At 36.2% G+C, this 13558-nt stretch overlaps 2 protein-coding genes across 2 annotated transcripts; one reads left to right on the forward strand and one right to left on the reverse strand.

Moving 5' to 3' along the window:
* Positions 1–1367: 1367 nt before the first annotated feature.
* Positions 1368–4987, reverse strand: LOC126601721 (adenine phosphoribosyltransferase 1-like). Its single transcript, XM_050268470.1, has 7 exons — positions 4717–4987; positions 4276–4389; positions 3884–3994; positions 3458–3550; positions 2598–2747; positions 1845–1903; positions 1368–1731 (listed from the first exon to the last, which is right to left on the reverse strand). The coding sequence occupies exons 1-7, from the start codon at positions 4883–4885 to the stop codon at positions 1675–1677; spliced, it is 753 nt and encodes a 250-aa protein (XP_050124427.1). The 5' UTR covers positions 4886–4987; the 3' UTR covers positions 1368–1674.
* A 6266-nt stretch (positions 4988–11253) lies between these two features.
* Positions 11254–12412, forward strand: LOC126601720 (zinc finger protein ZAT10-like). The gene has a single exon (XM_050268468.1). It carries the CDS (start codon positions 11376–11378, stop codon positions 12216–12218), a length of 843 nt encoding a protein of 280 aa, XP_050124425.1. The 5' UTR covers positions 11254–11375; the 3' UTR covers positions 12219–12412.
* Positions 12413–13558: the final 1146 nt, after the last annotated feature.

Below are 13558 nucleotides of genomic sequence, written 5' to 3' on the forward strand. Positions count from 1 at the left end.
ATTAAAAATCACACGTCCATTGCATTTTTAGCTTGATAGGGAGAGTTAATGGAGACTTAATCGGGAATAAAAAAAGCACTAATCCTTTGAAAATGATCACAAGGATACGCTTTCTATTAAGGGAACTAGCATATGGGCACACATAAAGTGTGTGAGAAAATTTTTTATTTTTGTTTTTGAAATTGAAGGAGAAAGGAAGAGAGTGATAGAGAATGTGGGAGCATAAAGCTTTTTTATTTTATTTTTATAATTAGAGATATGTTATGATTACATATAGATGACGTTTTGAAAAAAAAAACAGTAAAATTTGTTTGTGTAAAATTACATTTCTGCCCTATATTTTTTATTCATGTTTTAATTAGAAAGTTAAACTGGTAATTTCATAGAGTTTTGGTTGACAATGATGTTTTATCAATTAGTATAAAAGATAAAAAGGTGCATTAATCCTATTAAATTAATAAGATTATTAGGGAATAAAGATGCATTAATCTTTCTAATTAAATTACTTAAGGCAAGGCGCTATGCTTGTCGTTGTCCTATTCTTTTGCTTTTTGTTGTTCCAACTTCATATATAGCACATCGATTAAGTATCAAATTAACAGTTGGTTTGACAAAATACAAAGTCATGCAGATTCTGGACAATGTCAAATGCCAAACTAGCATAGCTTGATAAATTTTGATTATTAATTGTTATCGTAGCCAATCGGTTAAAAGATAATATTTTGATACTGACTAGCCGATAATCATTATATTATACTAACTTTGTGATGTGGCCACATTCACCTTTTTGCATAACCGAGTGTTGATTAATGGAGAATAAAACCCAGCACCTAACTTAATACATTTATTTTAGCCTTATAATACTTCTTAATTACTTTTTAAATACTATAACACTTTGAAGTCAAAGACTGTTGGCTTTCTAGGTCGGACATAATGTACGAAAAACAATATCTTAATCTTATCAACTTCAAAAATACTATCTTAGACCATTTTTAATTGAGACGCCAAATTTCAGTTTTATATCTGAAAAGTCTCACATTCCAAATGATTTCAAATTAAAATGTTATTTTAGTTACTTATAAAATTAAGTGAGTCAAATTTGAAATAATCAATAAGTGAAGAAAAATAAAGAAATATGTAAGCCCGTAAAAAAAAAAGAAAACAAAACTTTTGATGTCGTCTTCAAATTTAGCAGCAATGGCATCTCATTTAAAACTGAAAATCACCTTTTTAATCGTCAGAGCAGTCCAAATAAAATTTATAACATCTTCTATGAAGATGCTCTTAATCAGTTGGCCAAACCCGAATATGCTCAATTCCATTCATGGTTTGGATAAAGAGCATCTACCAAGAATGGAGGGATGCAATTCGAGAATATTATTTTTCTATTGAAGGAGGAAAATTATTCAAACTTGATGTCCCTTCAAATATTGAAGAGAAAAATACGAGATAACTGAGATAATTTCACTTTGGCGACTTGATGTTTAAATCATCTGTTGATAAAATATTACCAGATTTATAAGTGAAACAGAAAAACAACTTATCTCTGCATAGTACCAAAGTGTTTTTTAGCTCTTCAATCACCCAATGAAAACACACCGATAATCAACCGTACGCCCCTGCTAACAATCAAGTTGGTTTCTTGAAAATATGCAGCCCCAAAAGAAACCATGCTCATGCATCTCCGCTAACTAGAACAAACAATGGTTTCTCCCCCAATCGTTCCCGACCCTGAAACGATCCATAAAAGCACATCAGTAGTGCATTTAATGTACCAAAATATACAACGAAAATCCAGATTCCGTCTTAAGCATCAACAAGTCAAGGGTGTTTTAATGTCATACCTTTAGTTCTGGCAATTCAATTACACAGGCACACTCAACGACATGCACCCCTACACGCTCTGCAACAGAAAAAGCAAACATGTGAGTTGTGCAAGGCCTCATATCCCTGAGCCAAATGTGAAACTGACAATACACAATCACAATGCTTGCAGCGGCAGACTTAAAACATTGAAATAATGCATTAAACTAGTGCCTGAATTCTCATTGTCACCATGTTGCCACGGAGTAGATTTTGTCCCCTCCTATTCTCATCCCCTTCCCTCCCCTCCTCACACACTTTGCTTTTTGTCTTATTGTCTCTATAAAAAAATCAATATAAGATGTTGATGTGGCTTAACCGTAACCGTTCAAGTAGGAAGGGAGGGAAGGGGAGAGAATCCTTCTCCTGTTGCCACACCCTTGCTTCTTGCTAGAGAATTTAACTTCTTTTTTTTTTTTTTTTTTTTTTTTTTTTTGGTCAATAGCTAGAGAATTTAACTTAAATGCATGAAGGCTTTTGATTAAAAAGACAGTCAAATTCTTCCACTGACCGTCTATTAGACCATGCGTTGAGGTAAAATTTTGTGCTGAATTCCCAATCTACATTTGAATTGGTCGTATGCCTAAATTTCTAAATAGACCCCTTCCTACATCGAGATGTGAACCTGTTTTATGCTATGCGTCTGAATTCCCGCCCAAATGGGAATAAAAGTTGAGGGAAAAAATTCCAACCATAAACACTTAAGACATAAAGTTTGTGGTTTGATAAACTACCAAGAAGCCTGATGGCAGCACCCAAGGTTCCCCCAGTTGCAATGAGGTCATCTATGATCAAGGCACGTTCACCGGCTTCTACAGCTCCCACGTGCATCTCTATTTTATCTGTTCCATACTCCAAAGAGTACTCTTCAGAAATAACCTTCCCTGCAGAACCATAAACATATGAGATTACATTCCATCTTGAGAATTATATTTATTGAAAGCACATGATACTTGACGGGTAAATAAAATGTAAAATAAACATAGCAGAACTTGACTGTTTATGATATCTTAAACAATTGGCGGTTGGAAAAGCCACAAGATCCAATAACACTACTTCTCATGCAAAGGAGCAAACTTTCTGAAGGAAAAAAGATATTTAACCCAGCGCTTGTTATATTCGTTGTGATATTTTTAAAGCAACGGTGAATTTTGGCGTCTATGTGAATGTCTGATTTTGATTTAATTTATGGGCGTTGAGAGGATTACCCTTCTTGTTTTATCAAAAGTGATGCAAAATCACTATTCAAGGGCATAAACACTCATTCCTGTTACTCTCAACGTAACTATGTATAGCACTATGTCCAACATATGGCTAAAGAACTAGACTGTAACTGGATCAGTTAGCATTTGCATTGTAACAAAAGATGTATACATGATCAATACATCATGTGAGTTAAATAAAAAATAATGTTGTGAATTTTATCACAAAGACATTTTAACGAGATGGAGTAAAAATTAAATTATCCTAATTCTCCCAGTAAGCCAGTCACTAACCAATGAATCCCTCAAATCCCTCCTACAGAGAAACTTCTCAAAGCTAAAAAAATTATGCAGTTTAAAAGGAGGAAAAGGAAAAGGGGGTGATAGATTACCAGGCAACTTCTTTGGCTTCCTCAAGGGCACAAATTTTGCCCCAATGGCCAAGGCAATAGGAGGGCCAAATATAAAACCTCTAGCTTCAACACCTGCGTTATGTCATAATAAAATTTCAGACCATAAACACAACCCGACGTTCAGTATATACAACGAAACAGCCACTAAATCAATAAGAACCACCTAAGCTAAAATTCTACACAACTGCAATGCCAGAATGCTGAAGATTATGCTCTGGATATGGTTTAGTTTAAAAAAATAAAAGGTACTAAATTTGCGCATAAATGACATACTTATCCATAAAAGTTTATCTCATAAGTGACCACCAATCATAGGTGGTGCGCAACTGAACTGCCCTTAAAATTTCGTGAACAAGCAAATTCAGGGTAAACTGGCTAAAAGTGAAAGATCGTGTATTGAATTACCTGCAACAACAGAGATTTCTTTGTCTTTGTACCTCTCAACAAACAAATCAATAGTATCCTTGAAAGCCTTGGTATCCAGGAGCAATGTGGTAATATCCTGGAACAAAATCCCTGCCGCAAAAAGTCAAGTCAAGCATAACTCACATATTCAAACACCAAAACACCTCCATTCGAGGCCAGAAATCAACTAAAACCCAGAAATTACAGACTACCCAGATGACAAATTGGACCCAACAGTGAGTTAAAACCTCCAAAACCTGATCGAATCGAGTCGAACCCACTAGAGAAAAACATATTTCTACTTACATATGAGAAAGCAAAAACTAAGATGCTGTAAAATAATGCAAAATAATTGAATTACAAACAGCATAATATGTTTAAAAAAGAAGTACCTGGCTTGGGGAAGTTCGGAATGACTCTGATAGCAGATGAAATTCTAGCAAGGCGAAGATCCTGACCGTCTTCCGCCGCCATTGCTTCAACTTTCAGTGCTTCACTCTTACCCACTAACCACACAAGGGAAAACAGAGAGGCTCAGAAATTATATAGTCACAATCTTGCACCTTTTTTTCTTTTTTTTTGAGAAAAATAAATAAAAATATCCACCAACCCCATGAATTTTATTTTTCATATGACCAAATTACCCATTGCTTGACAAAAAAAAAAGAAGGAAAACACTGGAAAATTTCTGAAATTTAATTGAAATTACGATGCTCTAAGCTTAAAGATCCATCCTTATTCAAAACAACACTGACAATTAACATGCTAAAATACACATTTTATAATTCATCGATAGATTCAGGGCTGAGGATTTGCAGGATTTAGAGCATTACCAGAGCAGCACGGGGGAGGGCGGGCGGATCGGTAATTTGGGAAACGAATGAAGGGAAGCGCGGCGGCGGCGGAGGACAAAGTTTTAGCTGCGGGAGTGCGGAAGGCTACGGCGGGTGAGAAAGTGAAGGAATTCGACGAGAAAAGTGAGATGGTTTGAAGTTGAAGCATCAGAACAAAATAGCAACGGGCCCGTCAACTCTCAACGAGCAGCAGCGGGCTTTTCGGTTTCACGCAAGTTTGATGTTAAACTCGTAACTCGCAACGCATATGGAAAATGTTGGTCAGGCCGCTCGGGGCCCTGTCCAAAATTTATAAAAAAATCCATTTTTTAGATAGTTTTTATTTTTAAAAAAAATAAGACAATATATTAGTACTAGAAAATAATAACGTAAATCAAAACAAAATAACTTTTAGGACTCAATGTAAGTTTACAAATTTAAATAAGTAAAAAGAGTTACAAATATAATCTTCACTAAATAATAAAAAACAGTTTAATCTTACGCAACCAAATAAAGAAAAATGAAACTTTAACGAAAAGCTCCCGTTACTGTTCACTTTAACGAAAAATCATATTTTTACATTAAAAAGTCAATCATATTACTAATCACTATACATTTTATTTTGTCATTATCATTCAAACTCAAAGTTTTCAAGCTCTTTTCATTAGTTTTCCTAAAAAAAAAGCTTCAAAAACTCTAACTTTAAAGTTTCACTTGAATATATAGCATTATTATACAATAAAATTGAAAAGAAAATCGTTTTTTAAGGTGTTGTTATTGGCTCTCATACTATCTCATTGTGCACTCCAAATTTTTTTATTTAGAAATAAAAAAATTTACACTTATAAAAAGTACATTATAAGATTTTAAAATGCTAATAAAAGAATATTTTTAATATATAACATTATTACATATAAATATAAGATACCAAAAATTTTTTGGAGGCTCTGTACGATTGCACATTTCACTTCCCCCCAACGCCACCTCTGTGTTGGTCATATGAAAAATTATTGTTTCGTGATTTGTTAAGATGCACTATTGTAGTATGACGGCACTCACAATATTGATTTACTAATTCACATGTTATAGTATAATTCGATTAATATGATAGACATTAAATGTACAGTCAATAAATTAAATTCACCTGTTAAATTATAGGTAACTTTGTAATATTATTTGACAATGTGATTGTGGCTTATCGTATGTAAATTTCTCTCGCGAAGAAAGAACAAAGTTATTGAATTTGGAATTGAAGGTAAAACGCTACTCTTTTTGTTTGTTTGTCAGTACATAAGCAATAAACAGAACTGTGCATGAAGGGAAAAATTATTTCCACTAGGGTGTGGTTGATGCTGTGGGCGGCGGAAAGGCATGCTATCTTTACATCATCACTTTTATAAAATATTTAAGTCCAGCAATAGTTTTTGGCATATTGGAGCTGGAAAAGGAGCAGCGCGGACCCTATTCATATGCAATGCTTCAATTCCTCATGATTCATGCTGCCACTATTTTATTGTTGTGCAGGAGAAAGTAGGGTATTGGCGGCGAAATGATTGTGAATATTCCTTACACATACCGACTTAAATTCTCGAGTTTTTAGTAAAAATGTTGTTTGAAATTGTCATAATTCATCACTCTGGTCATTGAAATTTAAAATTGTTAAAAGTGTTTCCTACCTTCAATCATTATAGAATTTATGTGAAAAATCTCAATTAAATTGAAGAAACCACAAATTCAAGTGAAGGAGTTGATTTGACAAAAATACCCTCAATTATACGAAGATTTCTCACTGAATGATCAAAACCATTTTTATCGATTTTAAATCTCGAAGATAAAAGTGAAGAGTTACCAATCTCAATAGATTATTTTAGCTAAAAGGCCTTAAATTCTCCGGTGTTATGTAAATTGATGTGTATTTACACGTACTTATTTGCAGAAAGTGATTTTTCCACGTTATAGTTGTTGGACCTCGAAACTTTAGCAAAATGGGCCTTGGGCTTATATCCAATGGGTTTCGATCAAAATACCTCATATACCAAATAGTTCACTTTACAAGTACAACTGAGTAGGCCCACTGACGTAAACGCAAGGAAAGGATGAAAGGGTTCAGACAGCGTATGCCGCCTTTGTAACTGTACTAAACCGCGCGTCAACATATCTCAAAGCGGCCCCTTCCTAGCTTCTTCCACATGCAAACCCACCGTCACACGGTTCCAAACACCCCACAACTTTTTTCATCACATTTTCTATTTTCTTCTGCTGCACATCACTAGCAGTTCACACGAAATTATTTAAACTCCCCAGTTGGTTGTAGAATTTTCCCTCGAACTCACGTCGATAACGATATATATTTGTGATGATTTTAACAATTAGTGTTATCGTAATTTACTGTGACATTGTACAAAAGTTAATGTGCTTACGAAGAAAAAAATCTTTAAGCTTTTGACATGAAAGTATAATTTTATATTGCAGATAGACTTGCCAGATCTAATCTAATCAGTAATCACATACGTCAGAAAAATCATGTGTCGCATGTTTTTTTTTTTTTTTTTTTAAAGTCGCATTTTGTTAAGCGGGGGAATCTTGGGGATGCTTCTAAATTAATTTCTTATTTTTCTTTTGACAAATATGGAAGTCGTGTTTTGTATATCTGGGTATGGTTGATTAAGTAGAAATTTAGAATTAAGCGCTCGTTTACCGGCTGCTCGCTAAACGAAACGACATCGTAGGTAAGCAGTGACTTCACCTTCCCAGTTCTCTACCTATTCACTACTCTTAACACTTATCTTTGCATGCCCAAGCCACCTCTATTCCTTTTTTCGTTTTTTCTGCTTTGTTTTTACTTGTCGTTTCAACAAGTGGTTAACCGCATGATGTTCTTATATCTCGCTTAAAAAATTAAATATAATTAATAATTCTTAAATAGTTGCAAAACGGCATCTACTTTGTGGGTGCCCCTGTATATATATGTATGGTAGCGTAGCAACATCCAAATTGCAAAACATGATTTTCAATGCCATGTGTCGTCGTCCTCAACCCCGTAGAAATACGCATAGAACACATGTCACGACGTAAGAGAATTAATTTTATTTCTATTAAAATATAAATTCGTTATTTATTTATATCGCAATAGACAGATTGATTATACCACATGACCTGATTGTGCTCAACAATTTCTTCCTAACTCATGGGTACGTGTTCTTCATCTTCTTTTGTGATGTCGAACCCTAAATCTCGGGTCGAGTTCTTCTTAGCCAAAAAGCAACTTATTAATGATGTTATTTTAATTAGAATTAAGAGGAAATGTAGATAAACTCAAAGGGTAGGCCATGCCTCTCTGTTGAGTGTCCTTATTTCTTAATGCAGTTGCCATAAGGCAGCAACCGGCCTGGCCCTTGAGTACGAGGCCATATGGCAGCTCCTTGTCCCTCATAACTTATAGGTGGAGTGTGAGCTTCGAATCCCATACGCGTCCACGTAAATTTCTTAGGGATTAAGGCATTAATTTCTTTCAAGTAACAAATACTCACACTTTTCTTAAAATTGTAACATTTGTGACTAATTGTTGACTGTAATTTACACTGCATCTCGAGTACAAATTATTTTCGCTTCTCAGTCCAGCTTAGTGCAATATTAATTATGACATAGAATAGAAAAACGACAATTAACCCATGAGGTTAAATGTTGTTCTTGGGGGAAAATGGGTAAAAAATTGTAAAGAAAAATATCTTAGTGATGAACCGACGATAAAAGCAAAAACAAGTGACTAGGTCAGCAGATATAAATATAGTCGGCATAGCCACGTTTCAAGGATCCAGAGGCTTCGCATATGTTCTTGTTACTTTCCAGCAAGCACGAGAGGCGAACATCCAAGAAAAGCCATCTAAATGGAGGAGTCAAATTCAAACAGATCAGAGAGTAAGAAAACAATTTGTACAGCATTTTGTTTAGTTCCTCAATTTTATTATTTTATTATTTACCGGATTTTAATTTCTTTGATGAATATTAGTACTGAACTCTCACCTTTTCGAATAATCAAAAGGTCTCTTCGGAAAGCTGACCCAAAAATGATGAGATAAATTATATTCCAGGTCAAACATAAAATTTGTAATATGAACGACGACTGAGAATAGTGGTGAGTGTTGAGTATACGACAATATATGGGTCCTAAGATGCATTTAAATTAGCATATTCCGATTGGTTAAGGGTATTTGTGGCTGCAAAAACGAGTACATTAATTTAGAAAGTAGGATATGAAATACAAATTCACTATTTTGTATTTTAGAATAGAGACCGATGAAATTGAAACACACTAACAAGAAAGTAACTAAATATAAAACGAGACGGAATTCCGTAAAAAAAGTTATTAATTACAAGACTCTACAATTGTGATGAGCTATCTTGACAACGTATACATAACATGTAAGCAATATTTTTGAATTTTTTTTTTTAAAAGGAATGCTAAAGGGGTTTAGTTAAAGAGAGTCGATTTATGAACTTACTGTCATCTCATATTTATTTGGATAAAGTAAGAGAAATTACATCGTATGATCATGTCACGCTATCTAGTCATCATTACTTCTAAGACCATAAAAAAACTTACAACCTATGCTTATATCATGTATTCAGGCACTCTTTGCTCATTTATGATCCATCTTAATGAGTCTTGATCATACAACTACGTGATACAAGCGTCCAAATCAAGAAACCTCTCGTAAAGTGAACCAAAATAATGCGTTAGTAGTACTACATTTTAAGCAAATTTAGATAGCATTTATCCTTTCATTTAGCAGTTAGCAAAATTTCATTTGTGTGATTGTGGAATGCTCATTAGGTCATTGAGAAAATTAATGCTAACATGATGAGATACCAATCAAAGTTTTTATGGCATTTGTGATAGGAAGGCTAATTAAAGTAACGTGATATAAGATTTTCTATAGTAATCAGATTCCAAAGCCCAATTAAAGACAAAGATTTCCCCAACCCTTGCAAATGGCGTGCCTAAAATTAGGCTTTGCACAAAAGACCCCACGCCCACAGTCTCTGTGCACCACTAGTTAAGCACAGTTAATCTCCACCACACTAACGAGACATCACATGTGATTAGGCCCTTAGTCACCCCCTAACTAAGCAATGACGGTGGTGTTTTGATTGAGATTTTAAGATGCCAACTTCCAACCGGATAAACTCTCCGAAATTATCTAGTAATACGTGTGTGAAGGGATCGAAAGCACCAGGAAAAAGTCGCTGTGCTTCCTTGAATGTGGGGGATCAATACGACGTCGGCTTCTTCCGATTGGAAATTGGAAATTAGATTGGACTAAAAGCCTTTTATTTATTTTTTTAAATTTTTTTTAAGTACATCGATATATTTACACTGGGAGAAAGGAGAGTTCGACTAAGCCGCACAATGTGCAACCTAATTTGATATCGAATTCACCATCCATGATATTCGAATCTAAGATCTCTCACTTTCGAATGAAAAGAGATACCATCAGACCGTAGTACTGACCGCATTTATTATCTTTTCCAATCTTATAACAGATTTTAAAATAAGGAAAACTAATGAAAAATGCTTGAAAACTTTGAGTTTTAATGATAAGGACAAAATAAAGGGTAAAGTGAATAGTACCAAGATTGATTTTTTAGTGTAAAAATGTGGTTTTTCGTTAAAGTGAACAGTACCGGATGCTTTTCATTAAAGTTTCCTTTAAAATATCCAAACCTATATGATGGAAATTAAATTACGTATAAAATTACATGCATAGTATTATGTTCTGCTGATTTAAATTATATTTTTTTATCTGTAAATTTTACAAATTAAATTATGTACGCTATAATCCAAGCAACTTAATGTGCAAAATTAAGACGAACAAAACCCGCAACAACATACTTAATCCCAAAATATTATAAGAAAACTAACGAAAAAAGTTTGACAACTTTGAGTTTTAACGATAAAGACAAAATAAATGGTAAATTGAATAGTATCATGATTCACTTTTTAGTATAAAAATATAATTTTTTTCATTAAAATAAACAGTACTACAAGTTTTTTTGTTAAAGTTTCCAATATTAAATGTAATCGTACTAACACATGATAATCAGTACAACAGAAACCCTAAAATTACACGTAAATCCGGACCGCGTTTATTTAGAAATTAGAAGATTTAGAAAGTGTCCACTCTCTCCAGACCCTTGACTTTGAAACCGTCTTTGGTGTTTGAGCCCCAAGTCTTCTGTAGTTAAAAAGTTACCCAAAAAAAAACAAACAAACCGAGTCCAGTGTGGGCCCACGCACCCAGAGGGGCACCACTTCAACTGTTTGACCGACTTCAGTCCTCCTTGGCCACCAAGAAAACTCAACTCAACCTCCCCCCACCCAAATCTGAACGTGGTAAAGTTCCTCAAGTCTCTCTCTAATTTTCCGAAATAATAAAAAATAGAACATATGATATTTATTTAAATACGGACACTTACTTCTACCACTTGTCACGCAACTTCCCCTCTCTTCCTCGTCCCTTTATATATACCCCCCATTCCCCTACTTCCACTCTCACTTCCAACTCTCAACTCTCAATTCTCTCAGCTCTCTCTCCTCCCATTCTCTCTCTAAAAACAGAAAACAGAACCTCTTAAAATTTTTTATCAACCATCATCAGATGGCTCTGCAAGCTCTCAACTCGCCAACAGCCGCCGGAGCCTCTCCTTTCCCATTTGAGAACGAGGCCTCCAGCCTCGGCTATGCCGAGCCGTGGACCAAACGCAAGCGTTCCAAGCGTCCACGCCTCGACACCCCTCACTCCGAGGAGGAGTATCTTGCCATCTGCCTCATCATGCTTGCCCGCGGAAACAGAGGTGGAGACCTCGCCTCTACTACCGCCACCGCCGCCACAGCCACTAAAGAAACAAACTCCGCCGCCTCACACCAGATCATCACTCAATCCCCTTCTATGGAGCCCTCCACGTCAGCATCTCCGCCGGTTAAGCTGAGCTACAAGTGCTCTGTTTGCGACAAGGGCTTCTCTTCCTACCAGGCGCTCGGAGGACACAAGGCCAGCCACCGGAAAGGCTCTGCAGCCGGATCGGCCATCGACGGCCCGTCCACGTCATCAACCACAACAACCTCTGCCGCGGCCACCGCCACCGCTTCCGGTAGGTCCCACGAATGCTCCATCTGCCACAAGTCTTTCCCCACCGGTCAAGCCTTGGGCGGCCACAAGCGCTGCCACTACGATGGCGGCGCCGCCGGATCCACAGCCACCACCACCGCTACCACGAGCGCTATAACTTCCTCTGAGGGAGTTGGGTCAACTTCTCACGCGGTCAGCCACGGCCACCCCCGAGAGACGTTTGACCTGAACCTGCCGGCGTTGCCCGAGTTCTCCCGCGACTTCTTCATCTCCGGCGAGGACGAAGTGGAGAGCCCCCACCCGACGAAGAAGCCCAGGCTTCTACTGATGATGAAGCCCAAAACCGAGACTTCACAGGACCAACAAAATTAGGACGACGATTCCGGTCGACTCTGCGAATCAGCTTCTGTAGACATTAAATTAGGAATTAAATATTGGAATTAATATCCGGCGTGTAATTTCAGTTATTTCTTTGATTTGTTTTACGGGTTTGGATTATTTTGTTCTTGTATAAACATGCTGTTGAAGTAATTGGAATATTCAATTAATTCTTTTTCCAAAATTAATCAGCGAAGCACAGATGTTATTTAATTTATTAATTTCATGGCGTGTTATTTACGTTGGTGGATGAGTGGCGCAACCGAGTCAAAACCGAGTCGGCGTGAGTTGTGGGTGGTGGCGGAGAGGAAGAGTAGGCCGCTTGCGCTTGCGCTTGCGCATGTTGGTTTTGTATTTGGAGAGAAATGGCAGAGTGCGTGTTTTTGTGACGGTTTTTAAATGTAAAACATTCTGCACACATTTCACGCTCTCTCATAGTGCTCACTACGTTCACGCACAAATGCACGTGCACGTCGGTTATTTATCGTTTTCTTCCAGAACAAGTTAATAAAGGATTGCCTTATGATTTGATTTGTGTCAATTCACCCTCAACTTAAACACTTGCTAATATACTCTCGTTACCAAACTTACTTTATTTTTGCCATTTCTTTTTTATTACTACTGCTTTTATAAAGTGGATGAAATTAATTCTCAATTCGTAAGAAGATCTTTCGAATTTTGATTGTTGAGCTAGTGGCATGTTTTGACATATTAACTGACTCAAAATGAAATGGAACGTTCATGAGCAAATTCGGAAAAGGCATAATATCGATTGACATTACCAAAATATTTTCGTTTCTTCAATGATTTATCTTAAGTGACTCGAACATGAGACTGAACTGTTTCATTTTTCTAATTGATAGGTATGTTAAGGTGGCGAGTGGCAACTGAGGGGGAAGAGATCAACAAAGTAAAAAACTTGGGTTGGATAAGAAGAAGGATAGAAGTTGGGGGCTTTGGATGTGGTGTTCGCGTGTGGAACTAGTGGAATAGATTTGGATGCCAGGTGGATATTAGGACCTTACCCAAAGAAGCTTCTCTGCTTATTATATTTTTTTTCTCCCAATTTTTCCGATAATACAGAGTGACACCTGTTACGGTAAAAGTCAGCAAAAATGCCACGACCCACCGCCATACCTACAGACCTTTGAGGTCGTTTACCATGTGTTAAAAAGAACAAATCAACGTTGTTTTCTTCTTTTTTTTGGTGATTAAAAAAAATATTTATAAATGGTAGAATGTTTCTCGTTGTAAGTGCAAATAGCAAGTGACCAAGTTGGCCACATTCATCTCTATATATTATATATTTATTTATTATGTGTATTTGGTTAGTT

Source organism: Malus sylvestris, chromosome 15 (genome assembly GCF_916048215.2).
Source record: "Malus sylvestris chromosome 15, drMalSylv7.2, whole genome shotgun sequence".
Taxonomy (NCBI): domain Eukaryota; kingdom Viridiplantae; phylum Streptophyta; class Magnoliopsida; order Rosales; family Rosaceae; genus Malus; species Malus sylvestris.

What these genes read in the sequence shown, in the direction of transcription:
- LOC126601721 (XM_050268470.1), bottom strand. Translation starts at nt 4,885, where the DNA reads ATGCTTCAACTTCAAACCATCTCACTTTTCTCGTCGAATTCCTTCACT. An exon ending in CCCTCCCCCGTGCTGCTCTG is followed by an intron (nt 4,390 to 4,716) that starts GTAATGCTCTAA and finishes TTGTGTGGTTAG; the next exon opens with TGGGTAAGAGTGAAGCACTG. An exon ending in TGCTGCCATCAGGCTTCTTG is followed by an intron (nt 1,904 to 2,597) that starts GTAGTTTATCAA and finishes TTTCTGTTGCAG; the next exon opens with AGCGTGTAGGGGTGCATGTC.
- LOC126601720 (XM_050268468.1), top strand. Translation starts at nt 11,376, where the DNA reads ATGGCTCTGCAAGCTCTCAACTCGCCAACAGCCGCCGGAGCCTCTCCT.